Source organism: Eumetopias jubatus, unplaced genomic scaffold, assembly GCF_037043125.1.
Source record: "Eumetopias jubatus isolate StellerSeaLion01/CBP00866 unplaced genomic scaffold, mEumJub1_p1.0 scaffold_11, whole genome shotgun sequence".
Lineage (NCBI taxonomy): Eukaryota > Metazoa > Chordata > Mammalia > Carnivora > Otariidae > Eumetopias > Eumetopias jubatus.
Window position 1 is genome coordinate 73,963,262 of NW_028274817.1, and position 25,666 is coordinate 73,988,927.

General features: G+C 36.6%; 1 protein-coding gene across 3 annotated transcripts in view; it reads left to right on the forward strand.

Moving 5' to 3' along the window:
- Nucleotides 1-1,917: 1,917 nt before the first annotated feature.
- The window catches only part of EDA2R (ectodysplasin A2 receptor), a 49,882-nt gene continuing 26,133 nt past the window's right edge, over nucleotides 1,918-25,666 (forward strand). For all 3 annotated transcript variants that reach the window (XM_028126606.1, XM_028126607.1, XM_028126605.1), the window contains exon 1: nucleotides 1,918-2,004. In XM_028126606.1, the coding sequence (XP_027982407.1) occupies nucleotides 1,918-2,004 (87 nt within the window). The remainder of the gene's footprint in view (nucleotides 2,005-25,666) is intronic.

Here is a 25,666-nt window from a genome sequence, read left to right on the forward strand (position 1 = left end):
GGATTCTGCTATGAGGATTTAGTAATAAGTCTGTCTTGCCTAAACATATGTCTCAAAGCCTGTGTTAGAGGGATGTGTTAAGATTCATGACAAATAACATTTATTAGATAAATGGGGGTCTGGAATTCAAACAAAACAGAGTGTTTTGGACACCTGAAGGCTAGAAGCAGCTGCTGTGGAGATTTCAGATGCCTATGTCAGGAGCTTATCTCAAGGGCAGGGCTACTCTTTGGCTTCTGACAATGTTTTTCTGCTTTTGTGGGTAAGAAAAGGATACAGGGTAGTTGTCCAGACCAGTATGCTGGCTCTGTGCCCATGACACTTAATTCCTTTGTCATAAGGCCTATGCGACCACTGATAGTTTTGGTCCTTACTAAGAAGGATAGGTATGGAGGGGACTATGTTTATTGAGGCTGACGACTATGGACCAGTAATTGAAACAACACAAGAGGGAACATTTTTAGTTTGTGCAAGAATGAATTTTGTAGCCCACTTTCTTCTGAATGAAGGAATGAGGAAGAATGGTCCAGTTGATGGTGAGAAAAGAAACATTCAAACAAGAATACCAGCCAGGATGACTCACCCTAACACCATTGGGGACTTTTGAGGGGAAGAATGATGGCCTCTCAGAGTTCACATTCACTCTCCTCTCTTCCAACATATATACTTAGGATTTTCAGCACTTTGAATAGCCACCTGAAGTTCACCTTGGTATGAGGTTAAGGAACAAGCAAAAGAATCTCACTTTGTCTTTGAATAGTGCAAGTCGTGGGTATCAATTACTTGAGTCTCCCTCATTAAAGTCATCTTTGTAGAAAACTGTGTACTTAACTCTGTCTTATTTTGTGTAGCTTTTTCAAGTCTTCATAATGGTTTGATGGACCTTAGCTCATTTAATCTTCCCAAGAACTATATAAGGTAGGTGAGAAACATACTGTCCCCTTTTTTCAGATTAAGTAACTATGGCCAGAAAAGATAAAGTGACTCATCCAAGGGCATAGGTTGAAAGAAGAAGAGTTAGGTAAGTTGAACAACTAACCCAGTTTGCCTGAAACTGTCCCAGTTTTAGCACTGAAAACCCCATATGCTGGGGAAGCCTCTTAGTTCTGAGCAAACCTGGATAATTGGTTACCCTATACCCAGGATTAAACTCTATATTTCACAGCTCTCAGGTCAATGCTAGTGATACTGCCCTATGCCATCTGTATTCTGAGAACTGTTATCTGAGTAGTGTTTCTTCTTCTCTACCCCTTAGTGTACCAGGATATTTCTTCATGGTGGATCACCTCCCCTCCCACTCTTCCCTAGGGCAGAAGCAATGACAGCTAGTGGCCCTCCAAGGTATTCAGGACAGTTTTGGAAAAAAGAAAACCATGTTTCAGTTTTCTTATTCACAAAACAATGACAATAATCCCTATAGTACTTACCTCACATGGTTGTTGTGTGGATCAAATAATAATGGATGTGAAAGTGCTTTCTAAACTGTTAATAGCTGGTCACATGTGAAAAATTGTGGTTATCCTCTACCCACCCAGACAGAAGCTAGCTCCTTGTCTTACTGTCTTTCCAGGTCAGCAAGTGGTACAACAACTAACTGTGTGAACTTTGGCAAATTTCTTGGCCTCTGTGCCTCAGTCTCCTCATATGTAAGTTAGGGATAATAATAATCTCTGATATGGTGGTGTAAAGTATTGAATGAATTATTTTTAAATATACAGCTTTTAAAAGAGTTCTGGGCACATGGCCAGGGCTATATAAGCATTAGCTGTTTTGGATTGGCTTCCTCAACCCCTGTAACTCAGAGCCAGAGACTATATTAAGTGGATCCATAAACCAAGTGACCCATAAACCAAGCCATCACTTTCCATTTTCACTAGCTCCCTAGTTTTTGTGTTATGTACCCACAGCCTTCCTACCATGGATTGTGAAGAAAATGAGTACTGGGACCAATGGGGACAGTGTGTCACCTGCCAGCTGTGTGGGCCTGGACAAGAACTCTCCAAGGTAAGTACCCCTGATCAGGATACTTATTTCTGTCACATTCTAGGAACCAGCCTTATAACTGAGTGGGTCCAAGATTAAGAGAGTCAGCCCCACCTGTGTCTAATCCAGTCTAGCAGGCAAAACATGGAATCCAAAGATTATGATAATAGCAGTGACAGTACCAACAAAAAGCCCACCTGACAGGATCAGGGTCAGGGGAGGGTTCCATGAGATAATGGCATATATCAAGAGGGAATATGGAATGCAGAGGCCTAGGAAGACTATTTAGCATTAGGGAAATCTTTCAACAAAATTAGGTTCCACCCACTTGGGATTCAGGAGCCAGATGTTAGGTCTGATCTGATACAGAGCTACTTCAGATCAGGTAGCAGAGGAAGGCCCCTCTAAGGAGATGTCTTCTGGGGACAGAATATAGCTCGTACAGAGTTTCAAGGTGGGAATGAACTAGGCACATATACAAGGAAGAAGAAGTTTAGTGCAGCTGATGTATGGTAAGTGAAATAGAGAATGGTACACAATGAAGTCATAGAGGGAGGTATGGGCCAAACTATGTGGAGTCTTAAAATCTATGATGAAAATTTTTCATTTTTTCCCTAAGTACACCAGGGAAACTTTGGGGGGTTTTGATTAGAAGAGTGACATGATCCTAGAAGTAAAATAAAATATAGCAGTTATTTAGCCCACATTCCTATCTCTCTATTTCACAAAGTCCCAGAGACACCAACAAATGCAAGCACCAACTCTAATTTTAACTCCTTACGTGTAACATTCCGTACCACAGAGGAGTGTCCACATGGTTGATAAGGAATCCCAGGACCCAGGAAAGGTCATCAGAGGTTAGATCATGTTGGACATTGGGATGGACCTGATGGACTAAGCTGCTTGGCTTAACATAATCTATTTTCAGTATTACATAGATCTTCATGTTAAAAAGTCTTGGCACTCTCATTAAGAACAATCTCTTACAAATATTCCTGTCGTGTACATGGCTATTATGTTTAAAGCCATCCATGTTTACAAACCTGAACTTCTCCAAGGGAGAAAAATAGGTCTTTCTTTGTATCAAACTGCTGTTACCAAACTCTTAAAATATGACCCCTGACGAAATGTACATTTGTGTATTTCAGCACCACTAGAAAGCTCAGAGAAAATGAATGAGTTGCAATGTTGTGTTCCTGCAAAAACTTTATATGTAAACAGATTGTACTTGTATAGCAGTCTGTACCTTGTAAAGGACTTTCATGTAGATTATCTAATTTGGCTCTTAGTCCCACCAAGGAGGTATTAAGAACTCCATTTTAGATTAGGAAACTAAGACTTGGAGAGGATGCATGACTTTCTCAAAGTCAAAATGGTTCAGTAAAAATAAACATGAGCCAGATAAACAAGGGTTTGAGCCTCAGCTTTGCGGGGGGGCGGGGATTAGTTTAAATCTGACTCAATTAGGATATGCTAAATTAAAAGTAACATAAAGCAGCAGTGACTTGAACCATAAACACATTTATTTATGTAATGAACTCTAGAGGTCAGGAGACTGTGGTTGGTTGAGCAGATCAACAATGTTGTTAAGGACCCAGGCTCTTTTTATTCTTCGGTATCTTGTTTTGCCTTCATGCTTGTGTCCTTTTGTTTGCCATAACTCAAAGCATCACATCTTCACAGCATAGTCAAAGTCAGGAAGAAGGGGCAGGGACAAAGTACCTTCAATTTTATTAGGGAAGAAGTATTTTCCTAGAATACTTCCTAGAAGTATTTTCCTAGAAGCTCCTCAGCAGATTCCCCCTTATATCTTATGGGTGCAAATTGACTGCTGTATCTCTAAACTACAAGAAAGGTTAGGAAATTAATACCTGGCAAATGGGAATGGGATTGCCATGATTAACTAAGACCAATCAAGAATCAGTTCTTGAGGTTGGTCGCCTTGCAACTGAGAATGAAATCAATGTGCTATTAGTAAATAAGAAAATGGGCAATAACTTTTAGATAAGCAGCTAACATCACCTAACACAGCCTTGTATTTATAGTTACTTTTATTTAGTTTTAGAATTCACTCATATGGACTGTAAACATTACTATAAATAAATCTTTACAGAAAATCAACACTATTTCCTCAGGACATATTTTTAGAAGTGTAATTACCGTGCAAAATAATACATACTGTTTAGAAATTCTTGAAATATATTAACACTTCTGAATTTTTTTTTACTAATTTCCATTACAATTATATTTATTTTCAATAGTGCATGGATTTCTTATATCCTAAAAGGCAAACCACACATGAACAATGCATGTTTCTATCATCTATTAATTTTATACCTTCTTTTGTAATGTTAAATTACTAATTTGAGAACTCTTTTTTAAAAGATTTTATTTATTCATTAGAGAGAGAGAAAGAGCACAAGAGGGTGTAGGGTCAGAGGGAGAAGCAGGCTTCCCACAGAGCAGGGAGCCCGATGTGGGACTCAGACCAGGACTCCGGGATCATGACCTGAGCTGAAGGCAGTCGCTTAACCAGCTGAGCCACCCAGGCAACACAATTTATGAGAACTTTATATTATTTTGTTTTTTAATTTGAGGGGGTAAAAACTTTGTGTTTATTGTCTATTTACATTTTCAATTGTGAACTATTCAGATTGTTTTACTCTTCTCTTCATTGTTTATTGTTTATCCTTTACTAGTTTAAGACACTAGAGTAGACAGTATAGCAGAATATGGAGTGTTTTTTAAATTGTCTTTATATTATATAATATTTTAAAAATCAGAAATGGTTTTGAATTTTGTTTCATTTTATCAGCATTTGTTGACAATTTCATCTATTTTCCTCTTGACATGATAATTTGATTGTATATATCAATAAATTCCAAAAATTAAAATATCTTGCATTTCTAGGATAAGCCAATTTTGATTGTGATTTTGGGTTGCATAACCTTTTATGTTTTAAAAGTTCATATTTTATAATATGTAAACACTTTTATAGCACTATCAGCATCAAAATTTATATAAGAATTGTGCTAACTAGGTAAAATTAAGAATATTGATATTCTTCTAATTATAAAACAGTTAGTTTTGGGGGCCATAATCATTTGAGAGAATTACTTTCACCTCCTAATTAGGAAAGATTCTCAATATAATATTTTGCATGATACTTTATTCTTTTTTATTAGAAAGCAAATTATTCATTCATTCAAGAAGTTATTCTTTTTCTGTTTCTTTTTAATTTAATTAAATTAATTTAATTTAATTTTTTAAAGATTTATTTATTTATTTGAGAGAGAGAGAATGAAAGAGATAGAGAGCACGAGAGGGAAGAGGGTCAGAGGGAGAAGCAGACTCCCTGCCGAGCAGGGAGCCCGATGTGGGACTTGATCCCGGGACTCCAGGATCATGACCTGAGCCGAAGGCAGTCGCTTAACCAACTGAGCCACCCAGGCGCCCAATTTTATTTTATTTTAAAGTGTTATGTTAGTCACCATACAGTACATCATTAGTTTTTTTTTGCTTTTTTTTAAATTTTATTTTATTATGTTATGTTAGTCACCATACAATACATCATTAGTTTTTCCTGTGGTGATCCACAATTCACTGTTTTTGTATAACACCTATGCTCCATGCAGTACATGCCCTCCTTAATACCCATCACCGGGCTAACCCAACCCGCTAGCCCTCTCCCTCTAAAACCCTCAGTTTGTTCAGAGTCCATGGTGTCTCATGGTTCGTCTCCTCCTCCAATTCCCCCCCTTCATTTTTCCCTTCCTTCTCCTAATGTCTTCCATGCTATTCCATATGTTCCACAAATAAGTGAAACCATAAGATAATTGACTTTCTCTGCTTGACTTATTTCACTTAGCATAATCTCCTCCAGTCCCATCCATGTTGATGTAAAAGTTGGATATTCATCCTTTCTGATGGCTGAGTAATATTCCATTGTATATATGGACCACATCTTCTTTATCCATTTATCTGTTGAAGGACGTCTCGGCTCTTTCCACAGTTTGGCTATTGTGGACATTGCTGCTATGAACATTGGGGTGCATATGACCCTTCTTTTCACTACATCTGTGTCTTTGGGGTAAATAACCAGTAGGGCAATTGCTGGGTCAGGGGGTAGCTCTATATTTAATTTTTGAGGAACCTACTCACTGTTTTCCAAAGTGGCTGTACCAACTTGCATTCCTACCACCAGAGTAAGAGGGTTCCCCTTTCTCCACAACCTCTCCAACATTTGTTGTTTCTTGCCATGTCAATTTTTGCATTCTAACTGGTGTAAGGTGGTATCTCAGTGTGGTTTTGATTTGAATTTCCCTGATGGCTAATGATGATGAACATTTTTTCATGTGTCTGTTGACAGTTTGTATGTCCTCTTTTGAAAAGTGTATGTTCATGACTTCTGCCCATTTTCTGACTTGATTATTTGGTTTTGGGTGTTGAGTTTGAGAAGTTCTTTATAGATCTTGGATACCAGCCCTTAGCCAGTAGTGTCATTGCAAATATCTTCTCCCATTCTGTGGGTTATGGTTTTGTTTTGTTCACTGTTTCCTTTGCTGTTCAGAAGCTTTTTATTTGATGGAGTCTCAAGAGTTCATTTTCCCTTTTCTTTCACTTGACTTTGGAGATATATCTTGAAAGAAGTTGCTGTGACCGATGTCAAAGAGGTTACTGCCTATGTTCTTCTCTAGGATTTTGATGGATTCCTCACATTGAGGTCTTTCATCCATTTTGAGTTTATCTTTGTGTATGGAGTAAAAGAATGGTCGAGTTTCATTCTTCTGTATATAGCTATCCAATTTTCCCAGCACTGTTTATTGAAGGGACAGTCTTTTTTCCATTGAATATTTTCTCCTGCTTTGTTGAAGATTATTTGACCATAGAGGTGAAAGTCCATATCTGGGTTGTCTATTCTGTTCCATTGGTCTATATGTCTGTTTTTGTGCCAGTACCATGCTGTCTTGGTGATCACAGCTTTGTAATATAGCTTGAATTCAGGCAACATGATGCCCCCAGCTTTGTTTTTCTTTTTCAACATTTCCTTGGTGATTCGGGGTCTTTTCTAATTCCATATAAATTTAAGGATTGTTTGTTCCAGCACTTTGAAAAATGTCATTGGAATTTTGATTAGGATAGCGTTGAAGGTAAAGATTGCTCTGGGTAGCATGGATGTTTTAACAATGTTTATTCTTCCGATCCATGAGCATGGAATGTTTTTCCATTTTTTTTTGTGTCTTCTTCAATTTCCTTCCTGAGTGTTCTGTAGTTCCTAGAGTATAGATCCTTTATCTCCTTGTTTAGGTTTATTCCGAGGTATGTTATGGTTTTTGGTGCTATTGCAAATGGAATCGTTTCTCTAATTTCTCTTTTTACAGTTGCATTGTTAGTGTATAAGAAAGCAACTGATTTCTGTGCATTGATTTTATATCCTGCCACATTACTGAATTGCTGTATGAATTCTAGTAATTTGGGGGTGGAGTCCTTTGGATTTTCCACATAAAGTATCATGTCATCTCTGAAGAGAGAGAGTTTGACTTCTTCTTTACCAATTTGAATACCTTTTCTTTCTTTTTGTTGTCTGATTGCTGTTGCTAGGACTTCTAATACTATGTTGAACAATAGTGGCAAGAGTGGGCATCCTTGATGTGTTCCTTATCTTAAAGGAAGTGTTCTCATCTTTTTCCCATTGAGGATGATATTCACTGTGGGTTTTCTATAGATGGATTTTATGAACTTGAGGAATATTCCCTCTATCCTTATATTCTGAAGAGTTTTAATCAGGAAGGGATGCTGAATTTGGTCAAATGCTTTTTTTGCAAGGACCATATGCTTCTTCTGTCTCCTCTTATTAATGTATTCTATCATTTTGATTGATTTGTGAATGTTGAACCACCTTTTCATCTCAGGGATAAATCCCACTTGGTAGTGTGGATGATCGTTTTAATGTATTGTTGGATCCTATTAGTAGGATTTGGTTGAGAATTTTGGAATTTATATTCATCAGGGATATTGCTCTGTAAGTCTCCTTTGTGATGGGGTCTTTGCCTGGTTTGGGGATTAAGGTAATGCTGGCCTCATAGAATGAGTCTGGAAGCTTTCCTTCTGTTTCTATTTTTTGAAACAGCTTCAGGAGAATAGGATTATTTCTTCGTTGAATGTTTGGTGGAATTCCCCAGGGAATCTTTCAGGCCCTGGACTCTTGTTTTTTGGGAAGTTTTTTATCACTGTTTCAATCTCGTTACTGGTTATTGGCCTATTCAGGTTGTCAATTTCTTCCTGTTTCAGTCTCGGTAGTTTATAGGTTACCAGGAAGGCATCCATTTCTTCCATGTTGCTTAATTTATTGGCATAGAGTTGTTGATAATAATTTCTAATAATTGATTCTATTTCCTTGGTGTTAGTCGTGATCTCTCCCTTTTCATTCATAATTTTATTAATTTGGGTCCTTTCTCTTTTCTTTTGGGTAAGTCTAGCCAGTGGTTTATTGATCTTATTAATTCTTTCAAAGACCCAGCTTCTAGTTTCGATGATCTGACCTACTGTGTTTCTGATTTCTAATTCATTGATCTCTGCTCTCATCTTAATTATTTCTCTTCTAATGCGTGGCTTAAGCATCATTTGTTGCATTTTCTCCAGTTCTTTAAGGTGTAAAGTTAGTTGGTGAATTTGGGATTTTTCTATTTTTTGAGTGAGGCTTGGATGGCTATGTATTTCCCCCTTAGGACCACCGTTGCAGTTCCCATAGGTTTTGGACTGATTTGTTGTCATTATCATTGGTTTCCATGAATCGTTTAAGTTCCTTTTTGATTTCCTGGTTGACACAAACATTCTTAAGGTGAGTGGTCTTTAGCTGCCAAGTGATTGAATTTCTTCCATTTTTTTTCTTGTGATTGAGTTCCAGTTTTAAAGTATTATGGTCTGAAAATATGCAGGGAAGAATCTCAATCTTTTGGTATCATTTGGGACATGATTTTTGTCCCATTATGTGGTCTATTCTGGAGAAAGTTCCCTGTGTGTTCGAGAAGAATGAGTATTCTGTTGTTTTAGGGTGGAATGTTCTGTATATATCTATGAGGTCCATCTGGTCCAGTGTGTCATTCAAAGCTCTTGTCTCTTTGTTGATTTTCTGCTTAGATGATCTGTCCATTGCTGAGAGTGGAGTATTGAGGTCCCCCACAATTAACGTATTATTATCAATATGACTCTATTTTGGTTAACAGTTGGCTTATGTAGTTGGCTGCTCCCATGTTGGGGCTGTAGATATTTACAATTGTTAGATCCTCTTGTTGGATAGACCCTTTAAGAATGATATAGTGTCCCTCTGTGTCTCTAACTACAGTGTTTAGCTTAAAATCTAATTTGTCTGATATGAGAATTGCTACCCCAGGTTTCTTTTGAGGTCTGTTGGCATGGAAGATGGATCTCCATCCCTTCACTTTCAGTCTGGATGTATCTTTAGGTTCAAAATGAGTCTCTTGTAGACAGCATATGGATGGGTCCTGTCTTTTTGTCCAATCTGCAACCCTGTGCCATTTAATGGGAGCATTTGCCATTCACATTGAAAGTGATTATTGAAAGATATGAATTTATTGCATCATGTTGCCTGTAAATTCCTTGTTTCTATAGATTGTAAATTTCTGTTCTATATCACTCTTGGGGTCTTTCTCCTTTTATAGAACCCCCCTTAATATTTTTTGTGGGGCCGGTTTAGTGGTCACATATTCTTTTATTTTCTGCCAGTCTTGGAAGCTCTGCATCTCTCCATCCATTCTAAATGACAGCCTTGATGGATAAAGTGTTCTTGGCTGCATGTTCTTCTCATTTAGTATCCTGAATATGTCTTGCCAGCCTTTTCTGGCTTGCCAGGTCTCTGGGGATAGGCCTGACGTTATTCTGATGTTCCTCCCTCTGTACCTAAGGAACCTCTTCCCCCTAACTGCCCTTAAGATGGTTTCTTTGGTTCTAAGATTTGCAAGTTTTACTATTACATGCTGGGGTGTTAGTCTGTTTTCCTTGATCTTGGGAGGAGTCTTCTCTACCTCTAGGACATAAATGTTTGTTTCATTCCCCAGATTAAGGAATTTCTCAGCCTCAGTTTGCTCAAATATATCTTCTAATCCTCTCTCTCTCTCCACCCCCTCTGGGATTCCAATAATTCTTTTTTTTATTTTAAGATTTTATTTATTTATTTGAGAGAGAGAGAATGAGAGATAGAGAGCATGAGAGGGAAGAGGGTCAGAGGGAGAAGCAGACTCCCTGCTGAGCAGGGAGCCTGATGTGGGACTCAATCCCAGGGCTCCAGGATCATGACCTGAGCTGAAGGCAGTCACTTAACCAACTGAGCCACCGAGGCGCCGTGGGATTCCAGTAATTCTGACATTGGGACGTTTCATGGCATCACTTATTTCTCTAATTCTATTTTCATGGATTTTAAGCTGTTTCTCCCAGACCTCCTTTTTTCCTTCTTTTGTATCCATTTATCTTCTAGATCACTAATTCATTCTTCTGCTTCGTTTACCCTAGCTGTTAGAGTATCTAGAGTAGATTGGATCTCACTGGTAGTATTTTTAAGTTCTGCCAGTTCAGCTCTCATTTCTGCCATTAGAGACTCTATTAGACTCTATGTTGCCATTAATCAATATCTCCATTCTAGCTATCGTCTTCATAACTGTTACCCTATAGTCCATTTCCAACATCTTGCTTATATCTATATCCATTTGTAAATCTGTGGCAGAAGTCACAGTCTCTGAGTCTTTCCTATTTGGGGGGTTCCTCCTCTAGTCATTCTGTTAAGTGGTGATTGAGGGAATGTACAGAGTCCAAATTATTGCCCACAAACCAAATAAGATGCACTTGTTTTGTAGGGACCTTAGGGTTGTCATCCTCTTGTTCTCCCAGCCTGTCTTCTGGGGGACGGGCTTGCCGGGCTGTTATTCAGGCAACCCTGTTTGGGCAGAGTTGCCTTGCACCCTGTGGGGATGATGGGCTCAGTGAAAACCTGTGTTTTGGGGCTTTTGTTCTCTGGTGGTTTTCCGCGTCTCTTCCGAGAAAGCAGAAGAGACCGTTTCCAACCCACTGCCTCAGAACCGAGAGATCACAGTCTGTTCTTCAGTGAGCTCTCCAGGACATGATGTCTCTGTTTCTGTCTGTGATGCTAAAAACTGCAGTGCCCTGGGTTGTGTGCCCCTCAACTTCCAGGTCCAGGCACCTCTCTGCCCTTTCTGCTTCTAAAACTGCCAGCCGCCCCCAGTTAGCATGGGTGGCCTCGCTGCTCCAGGTTTCAGTCCAGGAGGTTGCCCTAAAGTCCTTTTCCCACCACTACTGGTCTGTGAGTCTGTGCTCCGTCCCCAGTGTGGGAGTCTTTCGCCCACCAGTGGTGCAGGATCCTGATGGCTCCCTCCCCTTTCTGTTTATCTTCCAATATGTGCTCTTGGAATCATGGTTCCCAGTTTCATACCTCGAAACCAACCGTGTGGAATTCTGTTTGTAGATATCCAGATATATCTTGTTACATCTCAGGCTTATTTCATGGGTGGTCAGAGTGGTCTGGTAGATATCCAGCTCAATTCAGGGGACCGGTTGGAATAGGGTCCCCTACTCATCCGCCATCTTTTCCTCCCCCCGCCAAGAAGTTATTATTGAGGACAGTTTGATAGTGTTTATTTTTTTTAATTTTTTTAAAGATTTTACTCTTTTATTTGAGAAAGAGAGAGAGAACGAGTGGGGGAGGGGCAGAGGGAGAGAGACAAGTAGACTCCCCGCTCAGTAGGATGCCTGATGCAAGGCAGGATCCCAGGACCCTGAGATCATGACCTGAGCCACCCAAATGCCCCTGATAGTTTTTATTTTTATCCATTATGCCAATATCTGCTTTTAATTGGTGTGTTAGACCATTTATATGTAAGGTAATGATTGATATATTAGAGCATAAGTCTGCCATTTTATTTTTTATTTTATGTTTCTCTTTCCTCTGTCTTTTTTTGCTTTCCTGTGGGTAAATTGAACATTTTTTTAAGGTTTCCATCTTGATTTATGTTAGTGTTTTGTGTAGTTTTTTATAGACCACTTAGAAAGAGGTCATTCTGGGTACTACAATATGCACATGCAACTTAACATTCTCTACTTGGTATCAAGATTTTATTATTTTGTAACATAAGTTTCACTGGTAATGGTAAACATATAGTTAAATTCTATAATTCTATAATTCCTTAAATTCTATAATATGGTAATAGTGGTGCATTACTCACATCTCTAGTTTAAAAGTAAAAAAATAATGTAGCAAAAATAACCATATCATTATCGTTATTATTTACACAATACAAAAACATGTACAGACATTTCCCAAGCTTACAATGGCTTGACATACAATCTTTCAACTTTATGATGGTGGAAAGGTGATAAACACTCTGTAAACTGTAACACTCAGTAAAAACTGTAATTTAAATTTTGAATTTTGGTCTTTTCTTTGGTTATTGATATGTGGAAAAATACTCTTTCATGATGCTGGGCAGCAACAGTAAGCTGCAGCTCCCAGTCAGCCACATGATCATGAGGTTAAACCACCAGTACAGTTGCAACCATTCTGTGCTCATAAAATCACTCTGCTTTTTTTTTAACTTTCAGTACAGTATTAAATAAATTACATGAGATATTCAACACTTTGTTACAAAATAGGTTTTGTGTTAGATGGTTTTGCCCAACTCTAGGCTAGTGTAAGCATTCTGAGACCATATAAGGTAGGATAGACTAAGCTATGATTTTCAGTAGGAGTATTAAATGCATTTTTATTATAATATTTTCCACTGATGATTCATTTATTGGGATATAACCACATTGTAAATTGAGGAGAATCTGTAAATTGTAATAGCAATAACCTAAAATGTGAGAGGGAGAAGTAAAAGTGTAAAGTATATGAATTTTATTGAAGTTAAGTTATCAGTTTAAAATAAGGTGTCAAAAGTTTAAGATATTTTATTTAAGCCTCATAATGACAACAAGGGAATGTCTTATTATAATAACAGAAAAGAACACAATAAAAATGTTGAGGCATACTGATACTAAAAGACATCAATACACAAATAAAAGACAAGAAGTTAAGAAACAGAAACAATGGATCTATAAAACAATCAAAACAATTAACACAATGACAATAGTAAGTATTTACCTATCAGTAATTACTTTAAAAATTGATTAAATCCTCCAATCAAAAAAGATAGAATGGCTGAATGGATAGAAAAGCAAGATCCCACAATATGCTGCCTACAAAAGACTCACTTTAGCCTTAAAGATAAATATAGACTGAGAATGGGAGTGAAAGAATGGAGAAAAACATTTCAAACAAATGGTGTAAAAAACAAACAAAAAAACCAACAAGGTAGCTATACTTATATCAGACAAATAGACTCTAAAAATGTTAAAGAGACAAAGAAGTTAATTATATAATGATAAAGGAGTCAATATGTTGAGAAAATATAACAGTTGTAAATAGTTACATGCCCAACATTGGAGCACCTAAATATATAAAGCAAAAACTAACAGAGCTAAAAGGAGAAATACATAGTAATATAATAATAGATTGGGACTTTAATTCTCCACTCTCAATAATGGATAGATCCAGAGAATCAATAAGGCAACAGTGGATTTGAACAACACTATAGACCAAATGAACCTAATGGATATATATAGAACATTCTATCCAATTACAGCAGATACACATTCTTCTCAAGTGCACATGGAATATTTTCTAGGCTAGACTATGTATTAGGCCACAAAGGAAGTCTTAATATTTTCAAGAAGACTGAAATCATGCCAAGCATCCTCTGGCCACAATGGTATGAAACTAGAAATCAATAACAAAAGAAAAACTGGAAAATTCATGAATACATAGAAATTAAAACACACCCTCTTGAACATCCACTGGCTCAAAGAAGAAAATAAAGGGGAATAAGAATTTCTTGAGACAAACAGAAATAGAAACACCACATACAAGAACTTATGGGATATGACAAAAGTAATTCTAAGAGGGAAGTTTTTATCAATAAATGCCCATATTAAGAGCAAGAAGGATCCCAAACAACCTAATTCTATGGCTTAAGGAACCCAAAAAAGAACAAACTGAGCCCAAAGTTAGTAGAAAAAAAGAAATAACAAATATTAAAGAATAAATAAATCAAATAGAGAACACACAAGAAATAGAAAAGATTAAACTGAGAGTTGGTTCTTTGAAAAGATAAACAAAATTTATAAACCGTTAGCTAGACTAATCAAGGAGAAAAGAGAAAAGACAAATCTAACAGAATTATAAGTGAAAAAGCAGAAATTATAACTGATGGCACAGAAATTCCAAGGATCATTAGAGGCTATATTAAAAAGTATATTATAACAAACTGGACAACCTAGAAGAAAAGGGAACAAATCTTAGAAACATACAACTTATCAAAGCAATTCAGGAAGAAATAAAAAATATCTGAATATACCAATTACTAGAAAGGAGATTAAATCAATAATTTAAAAAAAACTCCCAATAAAGAAAAGCCAAAGATTAGATGGATTTTTTGGTGAATCTTACCAAACATTTCAAGAATTAACACTAATCCTTTTAAAATTCTTTCAAAAAAACCAGAGAGTAGGAAACATTCTCATACTCATTTTACAAGGCTAGCATTATCCTGATTACCCAGAAAAGATTATGAATAGAAAAGAAAACTAAAGGCCAATATCTCTGATGAATATAGATGCAAAAATTCTCCATGAAATACTAGAAACAAAATTCAGGAGCACATTAAAGTGATAATTTAGCATAATCAAGTGAAATTTATCCCTGTGATGCAAGGATGGTTTAACATTGCAAATCAATTGATGTGATGCATCACATTAATAAAAGAATTATTATCATCTCAATAGATTCAGAAAAAGCATTCAACAAAATTTAACATCCACTGATGATGAAAAACTCCTAACAAATTAGACATAGAAGGAATGTATCTCAACATAATAAAGGCCAAATATGACAGATCCACAGCTAACATTATACTGAATGGTGGAAAGAATGAGAGATTTTTCTGTAAGATCAGGGTGCCCACTCTCACCATTTCTATTCAGCATAGTACTGGAAGCCCCTGCTAGAGTAATTAGGCAAGAAAAAGAAATAAAATGTATCAGATATGGAACAAAAGAGGTAAAATTGTCTGTATTTGCAAATGGCATGCTTTTATACCTAGAAAATCCTACAGATTCAATCCAAAAACTGTTAGATCAATGAATTCAATGTTGCAAAATGCAAAATTAACATAAAAATATCAGTAACATTTCTACACACTAAGAATAACATTTCTGAAAAAGAATAAATTGATCCCATTCACAATAGAGTCAAAAGCAATAAAATATAAATAATTTTTTAAAGATTTATTTATTTTAGAGAGAGAGCATAGGGGAGGGGCAGAGGCAGAGGGAGAGAGAGAGAGTCTTAAGTAGACCCTGTGCTGAGCATGGAGCCTGAGGCAGGGCTTGATCTCACAACCCTGAGATCATGACCAGAGCCAAAACCAAGAGATTATGACCTGAGCCAAAACCAAGAGTCAGATACCTAACTGACTGCACCCCCACAAAAAAAATAGGAATAAATTTAACTAAGGATGGGAATGATATCTACACTGAAAATTATAAAACACATGAAAGAAATTGAAGAGACATAAACAAATGGAAGGCTATTTAACATTCATGGATTGGAAGAATTCATATTGTTAAAATGTCAATACTATTGAAAGCTATCTATAGATTCAATGCAATCTCTATTAATATACCTATGACATTTTTATAGGACTAGAAAAAACACTCATAACATTTATATTGAACCACAAAAGACCCCAGATAGTCAAAGAAATACTGAGAAAGAACAAAGCAGAGGGTATTATGCTTCCTGATTTCAAGTTATACTATAAAGCTATAGTCATCAAAACAGTATAGTACTGCTGTAAAAATAGACACATAGACCAATGGGACCAAATTGAGAGCCCAGAAAGAAACACAAATATATAGTCAATTAATATTTGACAAGGGAGCCAAGAATACTCAATGGAGAAGAGACAATCTCTTCAGTAAATGATTCTGGGATAATTGGATAGTCACATGTATGAGAATTAAACTGAACCCGTATCTTAACACCACTCACAAAAATTAACATTAAATGAATACAAGACTTAAATGTAAGACCTGAAACCATAAAACTTCTAGAAGAAAACATAGAAACAAAGTGTCTTGATATGGGTCTTCGTAATGATTTGTTTTATATGATACCTAAAGCACAAGCAACAACAAACACAAAAGTGGAACTATATCAGACTAAAAAGCTTCTGCAAGGCAAAAGAAACCATCAACAAAGTGAAAAGATGACCTACAGAATGGGAAAAAATAATTGTAAATCATCTATTTCATAAGGGGTTAATAACAAAACATATGAAAGCTCATATAACTTTCATAAGGGGTTAATAACAAAACATATGAAAACTCATAACTCAATAGCATAATAAATAGCCCAATTAAAGAAATGGGCAAAAATGCTGAACAGACATTTCTCCAAAGAAGATATATGAAATTTCAACAAGATAGATGAAAAGATGCTTAACATCAATAGTAATTAGGGAAATGCAAAATAAAACCACAGTGAGATAACACCTCACACGTGTTAGAATGGCCATCATCAAAAAGACAAAAAATAGGGCGCTTGGGTGGCTCAGTTGTTAAGCGTCTGCCCTCGGCTCAGGTCATGATCCCAGAGTCCTGGGATCAAGTCCCACATCGGGCTCCCTGCTCTGTGAGAAGCCTGCTTCTCCCTCTCCCACTCCTTCTGCTAGTGTTCCCTCTCTCGCTGTGTCTCTATCAAATAAATAAATAAAATCTTTAAAAAAAAGACAAAAAATAAGCATGGCATGGATGTGGGAAAAAGGAACCTTTCTGAACTTTTGATGGAATTGTAAATTGGTACAGCCATTGGCAAACAGTATGGCGGATCCTTGAAAACTTAAAAATAGAACTACCATATAATTCAGCAATTCCACTTCTGGAAGTATATCCAAAGGTAACAAAAACACTAACTTGGGAAGATATTTTTACCCCCATGTTCATAGCAGGGTTATTTACAATAGCCAAGATGTGAAAACAACCTAAGTGTTCATGGATGAATGAATAAAGACTTTGTGGCACACACACACACACACACACACACACACACACACACACACACACACACACAATGGAATATTAAGCCATAAATAATGAGAAAATCCTGCCATTTGTGACTACATGGATGGACATTGAAGGCATTATGCTAAGTGGAATAAGTCTGACAGAGAAAGACAAATCCTGTATAATCCCAATTATGTGGAATCTAAAACAAAACTCATAGAAAAATAGATCAGACTTGTAGTTACCAGAGTCAGGGTGAGGTATGAATAAAGATGATCAGACAAACTTCCAGTTATAAGATAAAGAAACACTAGGGACATAATGTGCAATGTGATGACTGTAACTAACACTGCTATATGATATATAAGAAAGTTATTAAGAGAGTAAATCCTAAGAGTTCTCATCACAGGAGAGATTTTTCTTCTTTTTATTGTATGTGTGTGAGAAGATGGATATTTGTTGAACCTGTTTAATCATTTCACAGTAAAAATACATCATGCTGTATACCTTAAACTTCTACAGTGGCGCATGTGAATTATTTCACAATAAAACTGGTAGAAATTTACCGTACTGAGTAAAGTTTCAAAACATTTCTTCCGTTTAGGTTTCTTTACTTTCTCCACTTTTAAATACTGCCTTGAGTATCAAATAGTGTGACTTTCTTTTGAACATGGAACGTAGTTTATAAAACTCATGAGAACAATTTATTGTTATACTCATATTTTTATTCTTCCTTCCTGTCTCCAAATTCCTTTTAAAATTTTATCATTTCTTTTCTGTTTGAAATTTCCTTTGTTTGAAGAACTCCCTTTAGCCATTCTTTAAGTGTAGATTTACAACCAACAAATTATTTTAGTTTTTTGTTTTTTGTTGTTTTGAGTTTTGTTTGTTTTGCCTTAGAACGTCTTTCTTTCCCCTTCATTCCTAAAGGGTAGCTTAGCTGGGTGTAGAATTTACACTTGCAACAGTTCTTTTATTACTTGAAAAATGTTGGTCACTTCCTTCTGGCCTCCATGGTTTCGGATAGAAACCCACTGTCATGCCAATTGGTGTTGTCTTTAGGTAATGCCAATTTTTTCTGAGATACCTCCTTTGTCTTTAGTTTTCAGAAGTTTCATTATAATGCTTACCATTATATATTTATTTGAATTTATTCTACTTGGGATTTGCTCACCCACTTGAATCTGTAGGTCTTTTGTCAAATTTGTGAAGTTTCTAGCCTTTATTTCTTTGAATCTTTTTTCAGATACTTGTTCTTTTATTTTTCTTTTCATGAAACTCTGATAATATAATTGTTTAATATTTTGTTATTGTCCCACAGATCCATTATATTTTCAGCCTGCTTTCTTCCTGTTCATTTTGCATAAATTCAATTGCTCTGTCCTCAAGTTCAGTAATTCTTTCATCTGTCAGTTCTTTTCTACTATTTAGTGAGTTTTTTGTTTCATTTCTTTATTTTTACAGTTTTTATGTGAAATGTGAAAATATCTATTTTATAACTTCTTGCTGAGATTCTCTAATTCTTTTTTTTTAAAGATTTTATTTATTTATTTGACAGAGAGAGACAGTGAGAGCAGGAACACAAGCAGGGGGAGTGGGAGAGGGAGAAGCAGGCTTCCTGCTGAGCAGGGAGCCCGATGTGGGACTCGATCCCAGGACCCTGGGATCATGACCTGAGCCGAAGGCAGACGCTTAACAACTGAGCCACCCAGGTGCCCTCTAATTCTTTTATTGCAAGATAACTTGTAATTGCTTGTTGAAGCATTTGTATGATGGCTGCTTCAAAATTCTTGTCAGATAATTCCAACATCTTACTCATTTAAGTGTCAGTTGATTGCCTTTTCTCATTTATGTGATTTTCCTGATTCTTGTTATGATAGGAGATTTTTAAAAAGTATATATCTTGGATATTTTGATAATCATGTTAAGAGTCTAAGGGTCCAATTCAATCTTTTATTTTAATAGGTGATCACTAGGTTTAGCACATCAGCCTTGACCTATGTTTGTGAGTATGGTTCTAATGACAGTTTAGTTTTAAGGGTCTTTGTAGTATGACTTTAGTCTATATAGTTTATCTTATGCTGCTGTGGCTCTCACTACTCTTTACTGGCACAGCCACAGGGGTAAAAGGAATTTCTCTGGCTAGGCATTAACTGGTGCTTCTCTATTTGAAAAAGGAAGTCCCTGAATTGTAGAGAGGAAGAACACTTCCCTGGTCAGACTACTTGTTGTTGTAGGATACCATTTGCCAGTGCACCATGGTGACCTGTCTCTAGGTGGGAAAGAAGAATCTCAGACCTAAAGGACAAAGAGGGTTCTTGGACTGAGCACTTGTGGCTTTGAGATCCATCTGGACAGTACCCTGGCAGCCTGTTGTCTCTGATTGTAGATTAGGAGACTCAGGGCTGCAGGTAAGAAGCTTACCAGGCCAGACCACTTGTGACAGAACCATATGTGTCTCATGTTTGTTTACTTCTGAAACATAAAATGATAATGCACATCATATAGAGTTTTATGGAGAATATACAAGAATGTAAGTACACTGGGCAGGAATTTTGGTCTTACTAATAAATTCAATTACCTAGTCACAACATCCAGAATAGCATCGTGGCACATAGGAGTTGCCCAATAATATATTCTGAATTAATAAAATGAGGAGAAGTAGCTGATACATGGTTGATTCTCAGTAAATACTAGCTTGCTCCTATCATTCCCTTCTCTAGTAAGTGAATAAGTGATGAGTCAGGTTTGTGTATACTGATTCCAATGCTGTTGATAATATAAAAACTTGCCTCCTATAAGGAAAATACCTAATGTTCATTCAGGACTTACTACTGCCAGCATGATGATAGTATGTTATATTCATTCATATTCTCTATCCCTCCACTCCTCCCTCTCCAACTCCCTCTCTCTCTCTCTCATTCATTTTGTTTCCAAGATTTATTAAATTCCACTTAGTTAACATACAGTGTAATATTAGTCTCAGATGTAGAATTTAGTGATTCATCACTGACATACAACACCCAGTGCTGATTACAACAGATGCCCTCCTTAATAATCATCACACATTTAAGCCATGCCTCCACCCACCTCTCCTCTGGTAACCCTGTTTGTTCTCTATAGTTAAGAGTCTGTTTTATGGTTTGACTCTCTTTTTGCCCCACTATATTCATTTATTTTCTTTTTTAATTCCACATATGAGTGACATTATATGGTATTCATCTTTCTCTGACCGACTTATTTTCCTTAGCATAATACTCTCTAGCTCCATCCATATCCCTGCAAGTGGGAAGATTTAGTTCTTTTTGATGGCTGAGTTATATTCCATTGTATCTTTATCCATTCACCAGTCCATGGACATTTGGGCTCTTTGTGTATTGTGGCTATTGTTCATAACGTTGCTATAAACATCGGGTGCAGGTATCCATTTGAATCTGTATTTTTGTATCCTTTGGGTAAATATCTAGTAGTACAATTGCCAGATTATAGGGTAGTTTGATTTTTAACTTTTTGAGAAACCATCATACTGTTTTCCAGAGAGGCTGCACCATTTGCATTCCCACCAACAGTGTAAGAGAGTTCCCTTTATCTGCATCCTTGCCAACACCTGTTTCTTCTGTTATTAATTTTAGCCATTCTGATAGGCATGAGGTAATACCTCATTGTAGTTTTGATTGTATTTCTCTGATGGTGAGTGATGTTAAGCATCTTTTCATGTGTCTACTAGTCATCTGTATGTCTTCTTAGGAAAAATGTCAATTCATGTCTTCTGCCCGTTTTTTAACTGGATTATTTGTTTTTTGAGTATTAAGTTTTATAACTTCTTTATATATTTTGGATACTAACCCTTTATTGGTATGTCATTTGTCATTCTGAAGGTTGTCTTTTTGTTTTATTGATTTTTTGTTTTCTGTGCAGAAGCTTTTTATCTTGATGAAGTCCCAATAGTTTACTTTTCCTTTTGTTTCCCTTGCCTCAGGAGACATATCTGGAAAGAAGTTGCTATAGCTGATCTCAAAGCAGTTACTACCTGTGTTCTTCTCTAGGATATTGATGGTTTCCTGTCTCACATTTACGTCATTCATCAATTTTAAATTTATTTTTCTATGTGGTATAAGAAAGTGGCCCAGTTGCATTCTTTTTCATGTAGCTGTTCAGTTTCCTAACACCATTTGTTGAAGAGCCTGTCCTTTTTTCACTGGATATTCTTTCTTGCTTTGTTGAAGATTAGTTGACAGTATAGTTGTGGGTCCATTTCTTGGTTCTCTATTCTGTTCCACTGATCTATGTGTCTATATTTGTGCCAGTACCATACTGTCTTGGATCACTACATCTTTGTCATATAACTTGAAGTCCAGATTTGTGATGCATCCAGGTTTGCTTTTATTTTTCAGGGTTGCTTTGGCTATTTGGGGTCTTTGTACTTCAACGCAAGGTTTAGGATTTCTTGTTCTAGCTCTGTGAAAAAATGCTGGTAGTATTGTGATAGGGATTACATTAAATGTGTAGATTGCTTTGGGTAATATAGACATTTTAATGATAATTGTTTTTCCAATCCATGAGCATGGAATATTTTTTTTCCATTTTTTTTGTGTGTCATCTTCAACTTCTTTCATCAATGTTTTATAGTTTTTAAAGTACAAATATTTTGCCACTTTGGTCAAGTTCCTTTCTACATATCTTATGATTTTTGGTGCAATTGTAAATGGGATCAGTTCCTTGATTTCTCTTTCTGCTGCTTCATTATTGGTGAATAGAAGTGCAACAGATTTCAGTACATTGATTTTGTATCCCATGATTTTACTTAATTCATGTGTCAATTCTAGCAATTTTTTGGTGGAGTCTTTCAGTTTTTCAATATAGATTATCATGTCATCTGCAAATAATGAAAATATAACTTCTTCCAAATTTGGATGCCTTTTATTTCTTTTTGTCATCTGACTGTTGAGACTAAGGCTTCCAGTACTATGTTAAATAACAGTGGTGAGAGTGGACATACCTGTCTTGATCCTGACCATAGAGGTAAAACTCTCAGATTTTCCCCTTTGAAGATGATATTAGCTGTGGTTTTTCCATATATGGTCTTTATTATGTTGAGGTATATTCCAACTATTCCTACTTTGTTGAGGGTTTTTATCACAAATGAATGTTTGTGATATCTTGTAAAATGCTTTTTCTACATCTATTGAGAGGATCATATGTTTCTTTTCTATTATTTTATTAATGTGGTATATCACATTGATTGCTTTATGAACATTGAACTACTCTTGCAGCCCAGGAATAAATCCCACTTGATCATGTTGAATGATTCATTTAATGTACTGTTGGATTCAATTTGCTAGTATTTTGTTGCAAATTTTTACATCCATATTCATCAGGGATATTGGCCTGTATTCCACTTTTGTAGTGGAATCTTTGCCTGGTTTTGGAATCAAAGTAATGCTGGCCTCATAGAATGAGTTTGGAAGTTTTCCTTACATTTTTTGGGGAGGGATAGTTTGTGAAAAATAGGTATTAACTCTTCCACAAATGTTTGGTAGAATTCTCCTGGGAAGTCATCTAGCCCTGGACTTCTGTTTGTTAGATTTTTGATTACTGATTCCATCTCTTTGCTGGTTATCAGTCTGTTCAAGTTTTCCATTTCTTCCTGTTTCAGTTTTGGTAGTTTGTATGTTCTTAGGAATTTATCCATTTCTTCCAGATTGTCCAATTTGGTGGTATATAATTTTTCATAATATTCTCTTATAATTTTTGTATTTCTGTGGTGTTGGTTGTTATTTCTCCTCTCTTACTTGTAATTTCATTTATTTTGGGTCCTTTATCTTTCTTTTTGGTAAATCTGGCTAGAGGTTAATCAATCTTATTAATTTTTTCAAAGAACCAACTCTCAGTTGGGTTGATCTGTTCCAATGTTTTTTGTTTGTTTTTTCCCTCTACATTATTTAATTCTGCTCTAATCTTTATTTCCATTCTTCTGCTGTTTTTGGGCTTCATTTGTTGTTCTTTTTCTAGCTCCTTTAGGTGTAAGGTTAGGTTGTGTATTTGCTTCTTGAAGTAGGCCAGTATTGCTATATACTTTCCTCTTAGTATGGCTTTTGCTGCATCCCAGTGGTTTTGGACCACAGTGTTTTCATTTTCATCTGTTTCCATATATATTTTTAAAAATTTCTTCTTTAATTTCCTGGTTGACCCATTCATTCTTTAGGAGCATGTTCTTTAACCTCCTTGCTTTTGTGGTCTTCCCAAATATTTTCTTGTGGTTGACTTTCTTTCATAGCATTGTGGTCAGAAAATGTTCATGGTAATGATATCAATCTTCTTGTACTTGTTGAGGACTGATTTGTGGACTATTATGTGATCTATTCTGGAGAATGTCTCCTGTGCACTTGAAAATAATGTGTATTCTTATGCTTTAGGATGGAATGTTCAGAATAATATATTTCTGGTCCAGTGTGTCATTCAAAGCCATTGTTTCCTTGCTGATTTTCTTAGATGATCTGTCCATTGATGTAAATGGGGGTGTTAAAGTCCCCATTATTACTGTATTATTATCAATGAGTTTCTTTATGTTTGTTATTGTTTTATATAATAGGGTGCTCCCATGTTGGCAGCAAAATATTTAAAATTGTTAGATCTTCTTATTATGATACAGTGTCCTTCTTCATCTCCTGTTACGTTATTTGTTTTAAAATCTAGTTTGTCTGATATAATTATTGCTACTCTGGCTTTCTTTTGATGTCCATTTGCATGACAATTTTTTATCCATCCCCTCACTTTCAATCTGCAGGTGTTTTTATGTCTAAACAAGTTTTTGTAGGCAGCATATACATGGGTCTTGTTATTTTTATCCATTCTGACACCCTATGCCCTTTGATAAGAGCATTTAGTCATTTACATTCCTTAAGTTTTCAGCTATAATTTCCTCAAATAAACCTCCTGCCCCCTTTTCTGTCTTTTCTTCTGAGACTCCTATAATATGAATGTTCATATGTTTGATGGAGTCACTGAGTTCCCTAAGTCTGCATTCGTAATCCAAAATTTTTCTTTATCTTTTTTGTTCAGCTTCATTATTTTATATAATTCTATCTTCTATATCACTTATATGTTCCTCTGCTTCTTCCATCCTTGTCGTCATTATGTCCAGTGAGTTTCTAATCTTGGTTATTGTATTTTTCATTTTGGTCTGATTTTTTTTTACCTCTTTTATCTCTGCAGTAAATGTCTCCCTGATGTCTTCCATGCTTTTCTCAAGCCCAGCTAGTAGCCTTATGATTGTTGCTTTAAATTCTGGATCAGGTGTATTACTTATATCTGTTTCAATATGATCCCTGGCTGTGATGTTTTCTTGTTCTTTCTTCTGGGATAAATTCTTTCATTTTGGCATTTTGTTTAGGTCTCTGTGTTCTCTGTGTTAGGAAAGCCCGTTATGTTTCCTGCTCCTGAGAGTAATGGCTTTATTAAGAAGAGGTCATATAATATCCAGGGCCTGCCACTCAGTGTCTCTGGTGTGTGGTATGTGCACTCTGCTGCTGTGTTTTGGTTGCTTTACCCCTCAGGTCAGTCATCTGCGGAGTTTCTTTTTTGCCTGCTGTGGGGAGTGTTTGGACCTTGGCCAGAGTGTGGCAAGTTTTAATTAGGTGTGCTCTTGTCTGCTTGTTAAAAGAGATCTGATGTTATTTCCTCTAGAACTGAAGCTTTGCAGAACTCTGATTAGTAGACATGGTACCTGTGGTGGTTTGTTCTGGTCTTCTGGGAGAGGGGACCTCTGTGCTGGTTGTTGGGCACACTTGCCCAAGAAAAGTAGTAGAAACAGAGGACAGGAGTAAAAACTTGGTGTAAGCAAATTAGGCAGCAAATGTTGACCCCATACTGTTTACTGAAGTTGGTTTATAATGAGGGGTGGGGGAAAAAAATGGCATCAGTCAGCTCCTTTGTCCCTGGAGAGGGGAGTCCATGTTTGCTGCTTACTCAAGCAACCACTTTCAGAGGACCGAATAATTTCCCCTTATATATCACAGACATTTTTCAGATTGCTGACTTCATACTGTCCCTGGGTCACATACCTGCCTGGAGTAGAGCAGCACACCTTGGGCTCTAACCTAGCTAGGCCTGCTGACTTTTAAAATTCCACACGAGTGTGGGGACCTGCACTGGCCCCCACACAAGTAAATGTTCTTGACCTGCTGAGACTGATGCAGGTTTGACCCAGAAGGGTAGCCACAACAGAGTGCAGGGGTGTGGATTTGGAACAAGCATGCCAAATAGACAGTATCTGGCTTAGCTGCCCTCAGCAGGTGTCTCCACACCTATGCTGAGTGGAGGGGAGGTAAATGGTGCTGCTGTTTCTTTTGTCCCCAGAGAGGCAATGCCACTTCTCATAGATGTGCTTCAAAAAGTATGAATAGTCACTCCTCATGTCCCTTTGGTAATCCTGAGATCACACAGTCTGGCCTGGGGTTGTTTTCCTGCCTCTGCCCCAGGAGTAAGGCAGGGT